At 39.4% G+C, this 18,326-nt stretch overlaps 1 protein-coding gene across 3 annotated transcripts in view; it reads right to left on the reverse strand.

Annotated features, from left to right (window-relative positions):
- The window catches only part of LOC134215441 (paired box protein Pax-1), a 168,488-nt gene that overhangs the window by 124,578 nt on the left and 25,584 nt on the right, over positions 1 to 18,326 (reverse strand). For 2 of the 3 annotated variants that reach the window (XM_062694639.1, XM_062694633.1), the window contains one exon: positions 13,039 to 13,071. The exons of the other annotated variant lie outside the window; for it this stretch is intronic. In XM_062694639.1, coding sequence (XP_062550623.1) covers positions 13,039 to 13,071 — 33 coding nt within the window. The remainder of the gene's footprint in view (positions 1 to 13,038; positions 13,072 to 18,326) is intronic. 3 annotated transcript variants of the gene reach the window in all.

Here is an 18,326-nt window from a genome sequence, read left to right on the forward strand (position 1 = left end):
TAGATTTGAAAGTATATTAGATTCTGCAGCATGACGTCACGAATGAATTCGGTCCTCGTCAAATGAACTTTTTTGACAGTTCAGAAGTACTTTCCACTGACTCCGACAATGTTCGAGTTCGTGATTGGTCGGCTGCCCCCGAATCCAACGCGAAGTACTACTAATCTGTCATCAGTTTGAGGTTAGATACAGACGCTGCAGAACCTAATTAGAGCGGGATTCGGAAGCGATTTCAAGTAGGATTTTTTTAATGCTTTATTTACGTGTTAAATCCAAGTAGGATTGAAATCAAATATAGGGCACTGCACGGAAAGATTTCTTTCTCTTTTGTTCTTCATAAATTTTGACGTTTACTGGCCTTGTTGTTTTCTAATTTCTTTGCAGCGAGAAAGAGACAAAGCAGCCCGTGCAGTGCCCTATACGCTGGATTTCGGAAGCGAATCCAGACAGAATTTGACATTGAATCCTAGCAGAATTTTGAACAAAATAAGGACTGAATTTGGCAACAAATCCGGGCATAGTTTGCTATCAAACCCTGACAGAAATTGAAAGCGAATTCGGACAGGATATGAAATCGAATTGGAATCGAATCCAGACTAAATTTGGCAACAAATCCAGGCATGATTCGATATCAAATCCCGACAAAATTGGAAAGCGAATTAAGGCTGGAATTGGAAACACATCCGAGCTGGATTTGAAGACAAATCCAGGATGGATTTGGAAACAAATCCAGGTAGGATTGAAATCAAATTTCACGTTGAATTTGAAAGTGAATCCGGTACAAAAATTGAAAGCGAATCCGAACAGGTTTGGAACTGAATCCGAGGCGAATTTGAAATAAAATCAGGGCCGAATTTCGCAACATATCATGATTTGATTTCAAATCCTGTCTTATTTGGAAAGCGAACAAATCTGAGCTACATTTGAAGACAAATCCAAGCTGGATTTGCAAAAAAATCAGGTTGAAATGAAAGCAAATTTACGCTGAATTTTGAAGCGAATGCGGACATAATTTGAAGGCTAATCCGGGCAGTATTTGGTGCCGAATTCGAGCTGAATTTGGCAACAATATTGGTATCAAATCCTGACAGAATTTGGAAGTGAATCCGAGCTAAATTTGAAACAAATCTGAGCTGGATTTGAAGACAAATCCAGGCTGGGTTTGGAAACAAATCCGTACCGGACTAAATTTGGGAATAAATCCAAGCAGGTTTGGAAACAAATTCAGTTAGGATTGGAAGCAAATTTACGCTGAATTTTGAAACAGATTTAGACATAATTTAAAAGCGAATCCGGGCTGAATTTTATAACAATATTGGTGTCAAATCCTAACAGAATTAGAAAGCGAATCCTGACCGAAGTGTTCTGAGCTGGATTGAAAGATAGATCAGGCTGGATTTGGAAGCGAATCCAGGCTGAATTTTGGAAACAAATTCAGGTTGGATTTGATATCAAATCCGGGCTAATTTGAAATCAAATCCATACTGAATTTCCGGACACTGAAATCCGGACAGTTTTGGAACTGAATCCGAGCTGAATTTGTCCACAAATACAGGCTTGTTTTGACATCAAATTCTGACAGAATTTGAAATCGATTCCGGACAGGAATTTGAAGTGAATCCGAGCTAGATTTGAAGACAGATCACGATGCGAGTTCTAACAGGTTTTGGAAGCGAATTCCATCATTTGAAAATAATTCCAGGTGGGAGTTGAAATCAAATGCATGTGTAATAGTGTATTGATACGATGGGTGGGCTTACGCCATTAGCACTGAGATGGCAACCAAAGACATATCCTGTCGAGGTGGTATCACATGTTGACTTTTTTTTTGCTTGGTGCCGCGTCACATATCTGGCATTGACGCACTGATATTACGCATGTGCATGTGATCCAACGGACATCGTGTCTTGGAGCTCTGAATGGTAGTGCATTCAGGCAGAGGCCTTTTTCATCAGTGATAATGATTTTTTACGGCAATACTTTTCTGATGTGTTCCCTGTGACGATGAGTCGTAGCTACGCTTAAAACTAGTTTTCTTGTATTTGATAAAAAAAACTTCCGATTCAGTTTCTACAGTGAAGCATTGGGCAACATGCTCCATGTAAATCGAAAAAACTGCTTCTATAGGTGTTGAGAGCCAATAGTGACAATACACAACTAAATAACATAAAAATTTGAAATGATTTGACTCTGGCAATAAAATGACATAAAATGACAAAAATATTTCGAAGTTAGTTAGCATTAGACCTGTCTGACTATTTATTCCCTCCGATTCAGTTGTAACAGCGACAGTTGGACGACATGTTCCGTGTACGGCTGGCAAACTGTTTCGGAAGGAATAATAATTATGCAAAGGTATCACCAAAGGTCTGGTGCGTATAGATTTCTACTCTCAGATTCCTGACAGTGAACCTTAAAAAAATACTCAAAATCCATAGCACATAAAGGGCTTTTCGTCGCGTCGAAAAAAAAACGAATCTAAAAGACTTCCGCCACTGCTAAATTGTGTCAAACCACGGGATAACGCGAGGCTCGAGGACTTCTACTCTCCGGTGGAAAGCAAGGAGCGCACTCTGAGATTGTACTACCGAAGTAGTAGCCGTGTCTAGGATCTTCAATTGAAACGTGAAACATAAACATTGGCTTTTTGACTCAGCAATCATTACCACCGAAAGCGAATGTCGTCACTTCTTACTTCGGACTTGCGTCGCAACTTCAATTACAGTATGCAGCCTAGTTTTCAGCTGAAACCTGTCATTTATAATTCACCATTCCAGCAATGTGTGAAGGACAACATGTGTACAGAGAAACGGCGGAGAACATCAACCAACAATAACACTCCCAGGATGCATACGAAAGGGCCTTGAATACTCCATCGAGTATGCGATCTCACGGCCGAAGGATCAACAAGTACCGGTGGTTCGTCAGGTAAGAAATTGACTATTAATCCATTTGCCAACTTTTTTCTGCCTTCAAAACATTTCTACTACAATCGCAAGATCCAAATTATCAACACCAGAATTATGACCCTCATTAATGATGTTTTACAATCAACGCTTCTGCATTCTACGCTATGCTGTTTTAGACGTTGACAAAAACTTTGAAAACCAAACTGGATGGATTGCTTGATAGCTCTTGCTGAGAAAGTAGCTGAGATTGGCCGAAACTTAGTTAGCCTGGTCCTTGTGCTTCTAACCAGTTGTGCATCGCTTGAGATCGAAGAACTCGACCGCCGATTCCTTTGATATCTTCATTTCATCCGATGAGTTTGGCTATTCCGACTTTTTCCGGATTTTTATGCATACTTTATTTTCCCGAAATACTTAAAATATCAAGATGATTTTTAAATACACCTTTAAAATAAAATATTCAACGATTACCGGGAAACCATTTTGTATAGTTTCGATGAACTTTTCCAAGATCTCGATGAAAAATCTATATGTTTTTGTTATGAATGATATTAGGGATTCACTTAACGTCGTAGGTTGCTGTGTATCTGTTTATGGAAATGTTTCATAGGCGATTTGAAATATGTCCCTTGTGGTTGAGTGTGAAACATTTCTATAATCAGATACGCAGCAACCTACGCCGTTAAGTGTATACCTATTGTTTATTGGCTCTATCGGTCAGTCGTACTCAAGGTATGAGGGAGTAGATATCTAAAGATACCTAATAGAAAATCAACTGATTGGAAGCCGTTCGCTAGGGCTAGACTGATCGATAAAGCCGATTAACAAATCGTTCATCACAATCACGGTCTTTAAATCTGTATCACTTTTTCAAACACATTCATAGTCGGCTCTGGACTGTCAATATTCGATTGAATATTGGTCATTGAATATTTATGCACATTTTACAAATTGATAAGTTATCTGAAGTCTGAAAACGTTTTAAATAAGTAAGGCAATTTATCACATAGAATCGAATCCCTTTTTCATCCGAGAGGCGCTTCAACGGTAAACATCAATATGACCCATGCTAATTGTGTTTTTTCTGCAGATAGTAAGCACACTAAGTGACAGTCGAATGAATAGTTAGTAGAGTAGTGATCTCCGACTATGTCATTCTATGATTTGAATAATCATGCGATATTAGTAAAAATTCGGACCGAAGTTGCTTCATGTAGATGATTATTTTATGCTCTGCTTTGTGTTATGTTTAATGTATCCTCTGTAGCCTTTTTGAACAACCTTAGGGTCTATTCACAAATTACATACAAAATCGTTAAAAATTGGGGGTTGAAAATTGTCAATTTTGGCGAAATGTAATTTGCGATTGAATACTTATGAAAAATTTTAAAAGTTGTGAAGAACGGTTAGGAATATTTGTATTAAAATGCAAATTTCATATTGCAAAATAGAGTACAAAGTAAGTACTAGTACATGAGCATGAGCATGAGCATGAGCATGATTGACCGCCCACGGTTGCTCCTCCGTTATTGCCAGGTCAGCTGTAATTACACAGAGAACCAACAGATGAAGTTTGGGACTAACATCATCTTCAATGTGTAAGAACTGGTGACCCAAAAATAAGCAATACCAGCGCCGGCCGTGTCCGAATGCAGGTCAATTAAGGAATAGGTAGGAACATGTTGACATGATACTCGCTTTGATAGAAGCCGACGAGTCATCTGCACTTCCACGAGAAATCACTGGGATGTTGGATATATGGGGTAGGGAGTGTGGCAGGGTTCGTTTTGGTAAACGGTATGCCGTGTATGCGTGTAGTTTGATTGATTTTAACACATTCGAACGAACACTAATTATTTTAAATATCTACCGCACTAAGCAGAACAAAATTTTGATGACCGGCCGATCGTTCTGCTTATTGAAGAAAACACGACCGGACTCGATACAAATCTATACTTTCTGATTAAGTTACTCAAAGCAGAACAAAATGTCGATGACCGGCCAATCGTTCTGCCTACTGATGAAAACACGACCGCACTCGATACAAATTTTTAATTCTTATTAATTTGCTCACCCGCACAAAGCAGAACAAAATTTCGATGACCGGCTGATCGTTCTGCTTACTAAAGAAACACGACCGGATGCAATACAAATTTTTACCTTCTGATTAATTTACTCCCTCGCACAAAGCAGAACAAAACTTTGATTACCGGCCGATCGTTCTTCTTACTTAAAAAAAAAACACGCCCGCACTCGATACAAATTTTTACTTTCTCGCATTCGTCAGCATATTTCTAAAATAGGATAAATAATAATTGTTATATTTGAAGTTGACTTTGTTGTATAATATTGTGCCAGATCCAGCATATAATGTGTCTAAAAGATATTGATTAAGGGAATATGATATTCCATTTTTCATTTAAACACCTCTGCATTTCCAAACTCTCATATTAGGCATAAAGAATATAAAAAACTAAATAAAGACATAAAAATACAAAAAAAAATAAATTTGAAAATATGGAAGTACATATGAAAATGTGAAAATGAGAAGAAATACATGTATAAAAATGCGACAGTATAAAAAGACAGAATTACGAGAATATGAAAACACAAAAATATGAAAATATAGATAGTAGAATCTATTATATTCCACTATCTATATATGAAAATAATGAAATACCGCTCTGACTCAAATCCCGAACACGACCCACAATCCAAACACTGGCGTTTTAGCGCCCTAAAACTAATACTTTCATCGGTTCATTACATTCGGTTCATCGGTACATTACAGATTTCAAATGAATTCGAGTTCCTCTAGAGAAAACTAAGTTAGCCAAACGAGTTAATCCAAACTGACGATTTAAAAGCGAATGTTCGGAATATGAGTCATGCTCGGAACTTGAGCCAAAACCCAAATGAGAATATAAAATATGAAAATATTAAATTATGAAAATACCAAAATATGGAAGCATGAAGTCTATGAAAATGAAAATATCGAAATACAACAATATAAATAAACAATCTGTATGTACCCATCCTGGCCACTATTATCAACTATTAAATAAGAATAAACTAGTATTCACTTATTCCGTATATTTTATAATATTTGCATTTATTGAACAGGTTGAACAACCTAACAAAACTTTAGAAAACGATCCCAGCATTCTCGTCGAATGCAATCTAAATTGGTTGATTGATAAATTATTGCAAAAATGTACTCCATAATATGATGTTTTTTTGTTTTAACCATTAAAAAAATAATAGAAATATCATAGCGGGTTGAAAGATGAAAAATAGAAATGTATTCTAAAGGTGTACTTTATTAACTTCTGTAAAATTGAAAACTATATCACTACACGTACTTCGTAGGTTCGATACTTGGAATACTAAAAAACAAATTCATTCCAGATAGCTATCAAATGATTGGTTTGATCTAATATGCATTTTTCACGTTGGGCTGTTTGTTGACTAAGTACTTACTCGATAATTCGCTCCCCGCACATCAAAACCCTCATATGTGCCACAGAGTAGAGTAATATGGCATTCGTTAGGTAATAATGTGTCGGAAGCGAATTCACATACAATATAATAAAATCCAACATTATACCACAAACAATCACACTATTCAAAACCGCTGGGGCTAGGAAATTGATTATCTGTTTCGCAGTCTTTTTAATACTTAAATAACATACTTTCAGCAAGTATTTGGAAGCAGTCCTAGAAATCACCATACTAAACTTGTCCATAATTTTCGTTCTTTATCGATGCGGTCTTTGCCTTCACATTAAGAACGCAATAGGAAAAGGCAAAACTTACCTTAGTTTCCCAACCTTACCCAGCAAAAATTGGAAGAATTGGCAGTGCTTCCAATTTGGCTGCGGATGATCTTCACCTCCGATGCCGACAACGCTGGCCATTTCTCCAACTGATCAGAGAGTCAGCATTATGTACGGCTGCAGCAGCACTGTCAGCGGTTACAGCGAACGGTAATGATCTGAAGAAGAAACTATCTACCATACTCCTTAGTGGCCGCAGCGGATTGCGTCTGTGCCATGTGGTGTCCTTTTGTAGAGCACACTGAGTAGTGCATTTTGATATACGTCCCCGATGTTCTTTACGACGTATATTGCAACGAAGCCACTTTGCAAATAGTATTCCTTATTCACGCGATATATTCACATCTCAGGTTTCAGAATGGACGACAAGTTTAACATTTATTTGAAGAAAAAAAAATTGGCAGCGAAAAACCTGCTGTTTACAAAAACACGTCAGCTCGCGAGCCATGACTACTACGATCTCTCTACAAAGTAAGTACTAGTACATGATGTGATAAAGTAAAAGTTAGTTGAGTTAGACGCTTCGAAGCGACAAAATGTCCCTCGGAGGCAAGTAGAAATGTGTGTTCTTTAATCTTAGTCAAATTCCGTCGTTCTCGTTAGAAGCTCTCCAAACGTAACTTAGCGGATCTCGAGCCACAACAAATATTTTTATCGAATTTCAGTAAATATTTAATTTCGGATTTGTTACTTGTGAAGCTTTTGGATTATCTGCGAAAGGTCGACAAAATAATTGGGGTGTTGGGATTTGCAAACTTTATTTATGTTTGTTCTCCCATCTTCGCTATATAATTCAATTCGAACATAGATTTAAGAGATTTTTACAAGTCAACTGATATCATTCAATTTTTCAAATTTTATTTGTTTCCCGTCTTTTGAAACATTCAGAGACTTCAAGATAACTCCCGTATTGATAGGATGCATCAATCTACTTTAAGTAGGTGAGTCATTGGTTATTTATCTTTTTCATTTCCGTGAATTTTGAAATGACTTCAGTTCTTCACTTGTCATGATATCGCCAGTGCTAGGGTAAAAGTGATCGTCTGGTCCCAGATTATGCAGGACAGTCCCTGATTAAGCCTACTTGTCCCGCATTTCCATGCGTCCCGGAAAACGTCCCGCATTTCATGAATAATTTGGAATTTGTGTCTGGGGTGGGGTGTCTGGAAAATCTGTAATAGATCTGAATAACCAGAAGAAAGAGGGAAAATTAGGCAGTCTAGAGGGTCTACTGAACTTGAAAAATGAAGACTTGAAAATTTTAAAAACATTTGACAATTTCTATAAGTACATATTAAAAAAACTTGGCGTTCTGCAGGATTAAAAAAGTTGAGTTGATTTGTCAGACTCTATACAACGAAGAAGTCTTCGGAATCTGAAGCATTTGAATAATGTGGAGGGTCCAGGAGAACCCTCCAGGTTATTCAAAGAAATTTTAAGAATTTATATGACTTACGGAATCAAAAATGTTAAAAAAATATTCTAAAAATGTCTGGTCTCGGCAATTATCTGAATCTTAAGGACACCTGCAAAGATCTAAAATTCTGATAAACGGGAAACTTCTGAATCATGTGAGTATCGAAAAAGACAATTTCACCGCCTGCGACATAGTAGATAATAAAGTATTAACGCATTTGCTGAAAAGTACACGCGGCGCTCCCCACAGGAAACGACCCACCGCGCTTTTGGCTGTCCGTATACTTGATTCTTATGGGGAGATAACATTATGGCATTTCCTAAGGTGCGGTTGTTCCTTTCGAATGTGGAACGCCACGTGGAATCTTGTGCAAATGCGCTTTTGGAAATATTAAAACAGCCGCGCGGTGTATCGTATTGACAGCACTCAACAATAGAAAAAATATTTCAAGCTCTTTTTTTTAGACGGTTATTCTACAATATTTTTTATTTCAAAAATATGTTGGGCATCTAAAGATTTTAGGGTAAGGTACTCTGGGGAAGTGGAAAAGGAAAAATCGATAGTGCATGTTTGAGTTAGTGTAAAACCAGTTTAAATGATTTAAATGCGTTCAATCAAAATGGGCTATCAAAAACAGTCAATTTTGCACCAACTGTGTGGTAATTCATACCATTTTGGTCGCTTGAAATTTATGGAAATAGATTTTAAAATTAGGAGTTGTTTTTCCACTTACCCTAGTGGGATGGGGTAAGTGGAAAACCCATGTTACCTTGACCTTCAATAGTGATAAGTAGTTACATATAACTAAAATCAGTACGATAATTGCTCTGAGTATCTTTTGTGGAATAATTTCATTACCTTAACGGAATAGATTCTCAAGGAATTCTCGTAATAGCTAGGGGAGGGCTGGTTTTGCCTTCTCGAACACTAAGTGTACGTAAAGTCTATATGTTCGCCCCAAAGATGAACTTTTTAAAGGAAAAATGGGACTTACAGGATTATAAACTAATCAACTTAGTTTAACGATTTGAGATGATGTCTGTATGTGCGTATTTGGATGTATGTGTGTGCGCAAAGCACGTACAAAATTATCAGCTATTCTTAAGCACTTGTCCTTAATTAATTTGTTCGCAAATAAATTGCATTTAGCGGCGAACCTTGTTATGAATAAAAATTAATGTGAATTATACAATATATTTACCTATAAGTGCTATTTTTCTTATATGTACTTTTTTTCATATGTAAAACATGCGAAAGACATCAATACCGATAGATGGATTAATCAGGCATTTTCTTATCTATATGAGCCCAATCACCACTGGAATCACAATAATAACTAAGAAGGAACATATTTAGATGCACAGCTATCGAAATAAACCCTGAAGGGAAGAAAAAATTGCGTAATTAGAACATTATCCACTTCCCCCTCAGTGTTTGATATCTGGGGTAAGTGTAAAATCTTTGAATTATTTGCTTTCTTGGTACAAACCACTACCAATTGAATGGGATTAGTTTAATTGTTTTATAATGGTCACCTGTGATATAAATTCACTTGAAAAAAGAACAATTGGAGCAAATAAGAATTGATTTTATGAATGGAAAAATCTACTTTTCGCGAAACCTAAAATTACAGTTCAAGCGTTAACCGTGTTAGTGTATGTATTATACAAGTTTCACCATAGTATTAGTGTGAGCATCAAAGTATATTATTGTATAATGTTCTGATGTGGTAAAAGCTGTAAAGTATGTACAATTTCAATTTTTCGAGTCGAATTTTACACTTACCCCCTTTTTCCACTTCCCCCAGTGTACCTTATTTGTTTTTCTATGAAATCAGATGATTAGCATCAGTTTGGGTGTGGCAGATTTAAGAGAAAAATCTGTTTTGAAACGATTTGAAACGCATTCAAATTATGTAATACCGGATTGGCTTAACCAAAATCTGGTCTTTTTAACTCAATTAAAAAAAAAATTGTTTAGAAAATAAAAGCTGGACGGAAATTTAGGAAAAAAGACATCAATCACGGTAGTGAGGAATTGTGTTTCATCGCCAAACTTTAGTCGGGTGGCCAACTATGGATGCACGGACATCCAGGAATCCAATGGTTGAAACGCAATTCGTTCTCCGGATAGGAAACCCAAACTTAACGCATATTATCGATCCGTGAAACCGATCATAGGAGAGATTTTTCATAGCGCAGAGGACTTTCACAAAAAACTATTTGGAGCGGAGGATTTCTGCAATAAATTGATCAGAATGTAAGCTAAGCAATTACAATATTCAGATCGCAGTAAAAATATAGAAAAAATATCGCAGAACGCGTGGCTCCGTGGGTGGGTCCGACATACACCAGGGTTGGGGTGCCCGGGAAGACATCTTCGAGAAAGCTGATGAGGAGTGTTTGGCTGGTGGCATTTCGTATGTTTATCGACAAAACACTTGTTCCACTGAATTTTGTGCCTCGCAGATTTCACAGCTACTCAATCCTTGTTAACGATCTCTTTGATCCAGGCTTTAACGTCAGCCGGAGAAATCGATATGTCGTGAAACGCCGACCTTAGGGAAGATCCACAAAGTACGTCACGCAAAACATAACGATTTTGTACCCTTCGTCACACATTTAGTATTAAATCTGTAAAATTTTTCTATGACTCGTCACGCTGCTCGGAACTCTCCCGAAGAAGCGTGACGAACTTTGTGGATGGCGCCTTAGTACCCAGCGACTTCAGTAAGAGTGTCCGCAATAACGGTCACTGGCACCCCGCACTGCCGTAATCTGGAAAAGTGACGTAACAGCCATTTTACAACATGCATTTTTCTGTTAAAGAGCTCGATGAGTAGTACTCGTTAACACCATTTTTGGAAAATGGCGTATACGTCACTTTTTCAGATTACGGCAGCGCAGTGTCCAGGGATCCAATAATCAGTTAGGACTAGGACCTGTTATTCAGAGAAAGTAGTTGCGACAATAGAAAAAGCTGCGGTTTCCGCCATGAAGTCGCTGCATTGTACAGGAAGGCTATCCGACACCGTTAGGTTGTGGCCAGAAACTTCAGTACGTCAACTCCTTTTCTTGGAAGGGAATCGTCAGTGTAGTGATGCTCATGGTTTCTAAACTCGGTGTTTAGCTGCTCGGTGACCCACTTTGCTGAGCCTCCGTATTGTGCACCCTCCCCCCCCTTAAAGCGCATCACAATGTAGCTATTTAGCTCCTAAGCTCCTCACTCCGTGCCAGTGAATCCTAGTCACTGAGGGGAGACTAACGCCGGCCATCGTGTGCAGATTCCCAAACCCCTTTGAACAAGGAGAGGGATCCTATGATTTCCGGAAGCGTATGCGACGGCCAAAGGGGAGGACACCTGCTTCTGTGCAGACCGCCTCGATGGGTGTGGAGGGAAAAAGTTCGGATGCTATGCGAAGGTATTGGTTGAAGACTGGGGAGAGTATGCTGACAAGCTCCCGACGTGCTACTCAAGTCAGCTCCAGTCCGTACAACAGTCTACTTCCTTCCAAGGGAAAAGACATTTGGCCGAATAGGACATTTGGCAGAATCAGTGATGGGAAATGTCAAAAAATGTCATGGCATTGCTATTACTATTTTTTTTATAACTTTTTCCAAAAGTCATTTACAGTTCGGATTTTTGATTGACATGAAGTACTTAAAGGGTCCTAGAACTTTGTCGAACAGATCATTGCTCTAAATACAAAGTGTGAGCCATGAGAGCGAGATTAAAAAAATGTCACGGAATGTCATGACATTAATGTCATCTGACACTAATTCGGCTCTCACGCCGCCAATATCATATTTAGAGAAATTACCTATTAGAAAAAGTTTTCGAGTCATTTGAGGGCTACATGTTTATATGGAAAACATAATTGTAAATGACTTGTGAGAAAAGTTATTAGCAAATTAGTCCCATGACATCGATATGACATTTCCGTCACTGGGCAGAATAGATCATTTGAAAAGTGAGGAATGAAGAGTGAGAAGTGCGACGTCTCACTACTCACTCCTCATTTCTCACTTCTCACTGTAAAAAGTGAGAAGGGCGAAGTGAGTAGTGAGAGATCTCACCTACTCATTCGCCTACTCACTTCTCACAGTAAGAAGTGGGAAATAATAGTGAGAAATGAGACTGCTTACTTTTCACACCTTATTTTTCACTTTTAAAATGACCTATTCGGCCAAATGATCCTTTCGGCCAAATAAGCTATTCGACCAAATGACCCTTCCGGCCAAGTGACACTTCATACCAAGTAACCCCTTCGACCAAATGACTTTCAGCCTAATTGTCTGTTTGGCCAAATTGTATATTCGGCCAAACAACTTTCGGCCTAGTAGCATATGGCATTCGGCCGAACAGTACTCGGCCAAACGACCCTTCCCCGTCAAAAACAGTTGTTCATCCTGACTGTTGGTGAATTAGTATTAATTTTATGCAGATCGATGAAACGGAAAGTTTTGAATATTTCAAGCCAAATGACCCTTTCGGCCAAATTACCCTTTAGGCCAAATGACCTTTTTGACCAGATGGGTTTCGGCCTAATGATTTGTTCGGCCTAGTGGCACTCGGCCGAATGGGTTACGGTCAAACGACCCTTCTTCATTGGAGATAGGCCTTCTAACGGAAGGTGTAGTCTATACCTGATCCGGATGTTTGTGGATTTTCTACGAACGATATAAGCCTGATAACCGTAGCTAACCGACATTATTAAAAAATACAAAATTTACTTCGGCTAAATTGTCAATTTGTTGTTAATGGTTTGATTACAGTTGAATAGTCGATTTTGAAATAACCTTTTGAGCCTAAGAATGTTCGAATTGTATAGAAATGGTAATTTTCGTTTAGATGCTTTCTAGCGTTCCATAAATACCTTGAAGATAGCCTAGATCAGTTTCTTGTCCCACTGTGAAAGAGAAATGCGAAAAATGTGTGTTACAATAATATAATCAAGTTTGGTGATTTCACATTGAAATCACGAAGCATGCTGTTAATTTAGAAACAATATGAAAACCTTGGTTAGTTCCATATCATTAAATGATATAGAATGGAGGTTTTCTAAATTTTCTACTGTGATAATTCTTCCGCAAGTTTGCTTGACTATCTTTAAAACAAAATCACGGTTCATTCCTCATAAATCTGACCGCGAGCCGCCACCGAAGTGGTCTCTCACTCAAGAGCGCAAACAGTAGCGCCCAAATTAACAAATTCCTCTTCCGTTTCGCATCCAATCCAGGGTCCAGAAGGCCAACCCCGACTACGGCGGTGGCCGTCTCAAAAGGATCCTAAACACATATACAAACAAAGCAAGTTCGAACCACCGCCGCCGGTCGGTCGTTTTTGATGTACCGATGATGACTCCTACAAGTCGATCCCCGGACTGGACCCGCAGTTTTGTTTACCCGAAAGCAGGAATAAATCAATCCGCGGCAGCCAGCAGGCAGGATTCCGGTCCGGTCCACCAGATTTCGTTCACCCTCAACAATCGACAGCGGGACGAGACGAAATCCGAGCGGTCAGTCAGTGCTTGTAGTAGGCGAGACATTGGCGTCGTTCCGTTCATGCGCATCATAGCATGCCTTTCCACGGGCGGTCATCACCACGACAACAGCCAGAATCTGATCACCGAACGTGCACGTTGGGGAGTGAATTGATGGAGCCCGGCGATGAGAAACGTTTGCAACGCGCATGCCGGTCACATCGAGAAGGGAGTACTAGAATAATGGACTTTTCCCCCCGTATAGTAATAAATCGCGGTCCTTGAGAGGGAAGAAAGTGAAAGTTCAACAACTTTCTTCCTCTGCCACCGATGCTTCGGTGTTCTTGGCTCAATCGAGCCGTTGTTTATTTGGTCCTACGGTTTTTTTCCACCCCAAAATGGGAAAATATGGCAGCTTGGAAAGTTTTCCTTCTTCGGGAAAAACAACGAGAGAAAAAGTGAAAAGTTTTTCCTGCGTCTGACAGCAGTTTCGCTTGTGGAGAATAGAAGCGAACGAGAATGCGTGGGGAGACGACGGCGGAAAGGCACATAAATTATCCGTTTGAAATGGGTTTTATCGATTATTTTCGGCAGCATCGCTTATGGACCGGAAAGCGGGAAGCGATTTTCTCTTTTAACCCATTTAAATCTGAACGCACCACGCACGGAGGACGCTGATCAGCGGAGAAACGGACGAATGTTTTCCGTCTAGGGGGATTTGGGGAGAGTTTTAAAGCGATTTTACTTAATTTGGCAATTTGACGCAGTGGACTATTTATCTTTAAAGTAAATGCTCTGTCCAGGGATTGAATCCAAAAGAGAATGAAGATGTCTCTCACTTATCATCTCTGTATAAATATGCGATATACAGCATACCGTGCAAGACATTTTTCGATGATAAATTTCTTTACAAAGCTGCAAACGCGGGGAGTATAGGTTCTGATGATTTCTAATAGTTTTACACAACGGTGCGATCCCCAAAACAAAATCAGCGAGAATAAAGAGAGAATCATCGCTTCTCTGTGGGGGCTGCCCATCCGATTCTGTTTTTTTTGCACTTGTATACAAGTTTGATAAATTTGCTTCGATGGCCAATTCACAGTGCTCTTCCTATCATGCGGAATCCGATAAAAGAATCCACATTTCTCAGCTCAACGCGTCAAATACCTGACGACACTAAACACAAGACCACAAAGTCTCTATTTGTTTCTCTTCGTCTCAATCAATGCTCATATCGGAATTCCTCGAAAGACTCCGTGATTCATAATCTAGACACACAAAAAAAAACATCCACCGATAAGATCTCGTTCGCTTTCTTCCGATAAAAACAAATTCGTTGAAGCCGATACCGAACTATCGGGTTTCATTTGTTTCGAGATGTCTGTTTTAGTCGCTCGATCGTTGCGCGCCCAAGCTTCCCACTTGTTCAATCAAACTGGCTCGCTCGGTATCGTTCGACGGAAGCTGCTCGCTCAGTTAGCTCCTCCATCAAAGTCGACGTCGCTCAAAAAAAAAAAAGAAGTGAAGTCGACAAGTTGATCGCAGCAAGCTGCATCCAAACAATCTGACGGCCTACGGCGGACCGCTTTGTCGCTGCCGAATCATTTCGGAGCAGATTGATTTTGAAAAGTTGATTAGCTACCGGCGTTTTGTCGTACGGGGTTTATTAATCGATCCCCCTCTGCGTCGCCTACCAAAACGTATATCGGAATTTTCCTTCGCTGCATCAAATCTTGTTTCCTTATTCACGTGTTTGCAAATTATTCGCCCGATTTGAGATTGCTGTTTCGGGGTTCAGCGGCGGCGCTTGAACGGCGACGATTCGATTGCGGTTTGTCATCAGCGCGAATGATTAATTGGGTATCACCTTCTTAGCGTTGCTGCAGCGATTCGATTCGAAAAGCGAACAGCTTCCACCTCATCGCATCTGCCGCGGGGCCTGAAACAGCGAACGGTACAAAGGACGGGAGCGTACCGCGGTCGAAGGTGAACCGCAAAATCTGACAGCTCTTCCGACGCTTGCATCGAACGCATCATCCCGCAAACGCAAACTCAGACGCATCACAGACGTGGAACCGCACAATCTTGGAAAGGATTGCAACATCGGTGCCCGGTACCAGCAGCAGGATCTCAAATTTCACACAAAATTTTCCCCGTGTGCTGCAAGTCCCGCCGCCGCCGGTTGAAGAAATTTGTTACGATTTCTGCCAAAGCTTGGCTTTGTTGTGCGTCGGTTCGCGTTGATGCAGAGTCTCAGTTCAATGCATTCACGCCATCAACTGGGCCCGGGCAGGTCGGACCCAACCTTTCCGCCATCCACTACTCATCAGAGTGTTTTTCTCTTTTATTTCGGAATTTTCATGGTTCAGGACTGCGTTAAATCGGATTAAAAATTTGCGGTTGAGGATGGAAATTTAATTCGAAATACGAACGCACGGAGATGGCACACATTCGCACAACAACCAGGGGACGACACGGGACGGGAGGGATTGTTGCGTTCCCGATGGGCACTCCGTCCCTCTGTTCTGTATATCTGCTCCGGTTTAGTTTTCGAGGGTTTTTAGTTGGAACATTATGTTCTGCTCGATCCCGCTTTTTTGCTTTTGTATTTTGTGACGGAAATTTATCCACATCTGTGCGCCGAGAGGAGATTGAAAGCATGCGATAGGAGGGAGCCCACTCTGTGGAAAAGTGGAAATAGAGCAACATTCGAATGAATGAAACAATTTGTATCCTTTTCAGGATTACAAACTCGATTTCGGTCAGGACGATGATGACGATATAGATGCTGAGGATGGTACGGAGGGGAGCCAGAGGGCGATTTAATTCTATCCAGCAATACAGGAGGAACTGGGAAACATGGAAAATGTTATTCGCAGTGTTTTTTGAAGCAATGCTTGAACTTTCCTAACAGTTGAGGGAAAGATTATCATTATCAAGAAATTATTTACCTTTTTCTCATTATTTAAAATATTTGGCAACGCTAAAAAGTGTTAATATATTTATTATCAAATATGCCTGTGGTATCCGGATACATAGCTAGCCATGGAATTGGGATACACATTCTAAGTAGTCCAGTGTGTGACGCGTGGAACGTGACAGAAGAAAATATTTATAATCATTTTACTGTTAAAGATTGATTGTTCGTTTAATCAATAAATAGTTAAAGCTTTCAGATATCATATTGGCGACGAGGATCAAGAACAGATTTATTGTAATGTAATAAAAAAAGTGCAAGTTGTTGATTATTATTAAGTTGTGTAGTTATTTAAACAAAAATTAAAAAAAAAACAGTTGTGCCTGCGGGGCGTTTCCATACCAAGTGCAGATTTTTTATGGTTTAAAAGCAGGTAAGAGTGAATGTAATGAACGCCCAAATGTGTAGTGAGGCAAAAGATATTTTAGTTACCACATAAAGATTGTCGCTGTCGTCGCTGTCTGGAACATTTTTTGCTGGCGATGATAGGGGAGCTAAATGTCAAAGAAAGAAAATCCATACGATTTGACAGCTTGGTACCCAACATGTTCCGGACATCAGAACAAAGGGAACCGAAGCGACAATCTTTATCTAGTAACTAAAATATCTTTTAGTGCAGCCCATACTGGGCATGCTGAAATTGAAAATAAGCACTTGTTGAGCATAGCATTTTGTTCTACAATGTGACAGAACACACACGATGAGTTCTGGGTAAGAAATGGACTGAAATAAATTGTCTTATTTTTGAGAAGAAATGAAGTAAAATATTTCTGAAAGTTTGTGGTAACAGGCGAATCTCGAAACTCGAGAAGCACTTGTGTAACAAAAGCCAACTGTAATGTCGATGTTTAAGGATTTTTGTTGGCCCTATATGAACCAAAGCGTGCCTATCTCTCACCCTAGTGAGCGTTGGTTCGATCTTCTAAATTAAAAAATAATTTTTCACGTCTTTCTTCGGATAGAAAATAGAGCCGAAGGTGCTCGTCACTCATGAGTAAATAGGAAGACGTACAGGCCACAGAAAATAAACGCAAATTGAAAAAAAGGCTTCGGCTAAAATCCAGAACTATTTGAGGAGCTTTGAATACCTCACACACATAGAAATTGATCACTGATGATGCGCACATTTGATTGGGTATTCAAAATTACTAAACAATGTGATATACAGTTGAATCGTTTCAGATTTCTTGACATGCACAACATGCTCAACAGTTTCCATCAATATCCAGCATTTCACGCTCGCCATAATGGCGGATGCTATAAACAGTTTGACATTAACTGCTTCCAGGCACTGAACAGAAATTTTCGTCTAAACACCCATTGAAGTCTTCGCTGTCAACGGCAACCTAAAATTTGTTATTTTTTCATCAACAAAGAAATTTATTCGAGTATCGGAATTCACAAAGTTTCTACTATTCTTTTGATTCGCAAATATGCCAACTAACGAATGCTTCATTTCAGACAGTACGATGTGATGATCGCTTAGTCGTCTCGTAGGGCAAAGAAAATTCACCTTAGAAGCGGAGAAAAAAGTTCTTTATACATATCTGGCTCGTCGCTAAATGGACAACTCTTGCGGATGATGTTTTGCTGTCGGATGTTATTTGATCGACGTATGATATGAATGAATAACACCAGAAACCATGTTTTTTGCTTTTATTTAATGATTATAAGACAGTTTTTTTCGTTAAACATATCATATCAT

The sequence above is a fragment of the Armigeres subalbatus genome, chromosome 1, assembly GCF_024139115.2.
Source record: "Armigeres subalbatus isolate Guangzhou_Male chromosome 1, GZ_Asu_2, whole genome shotgun sequence".
Taxonomy (NCBI): domain Eukaryota; kingdom Metazoa; phylum Arthropoda; class Insecta; order Diptera; family Culicidae; genus Armigeres; species Armigeres subalbatus.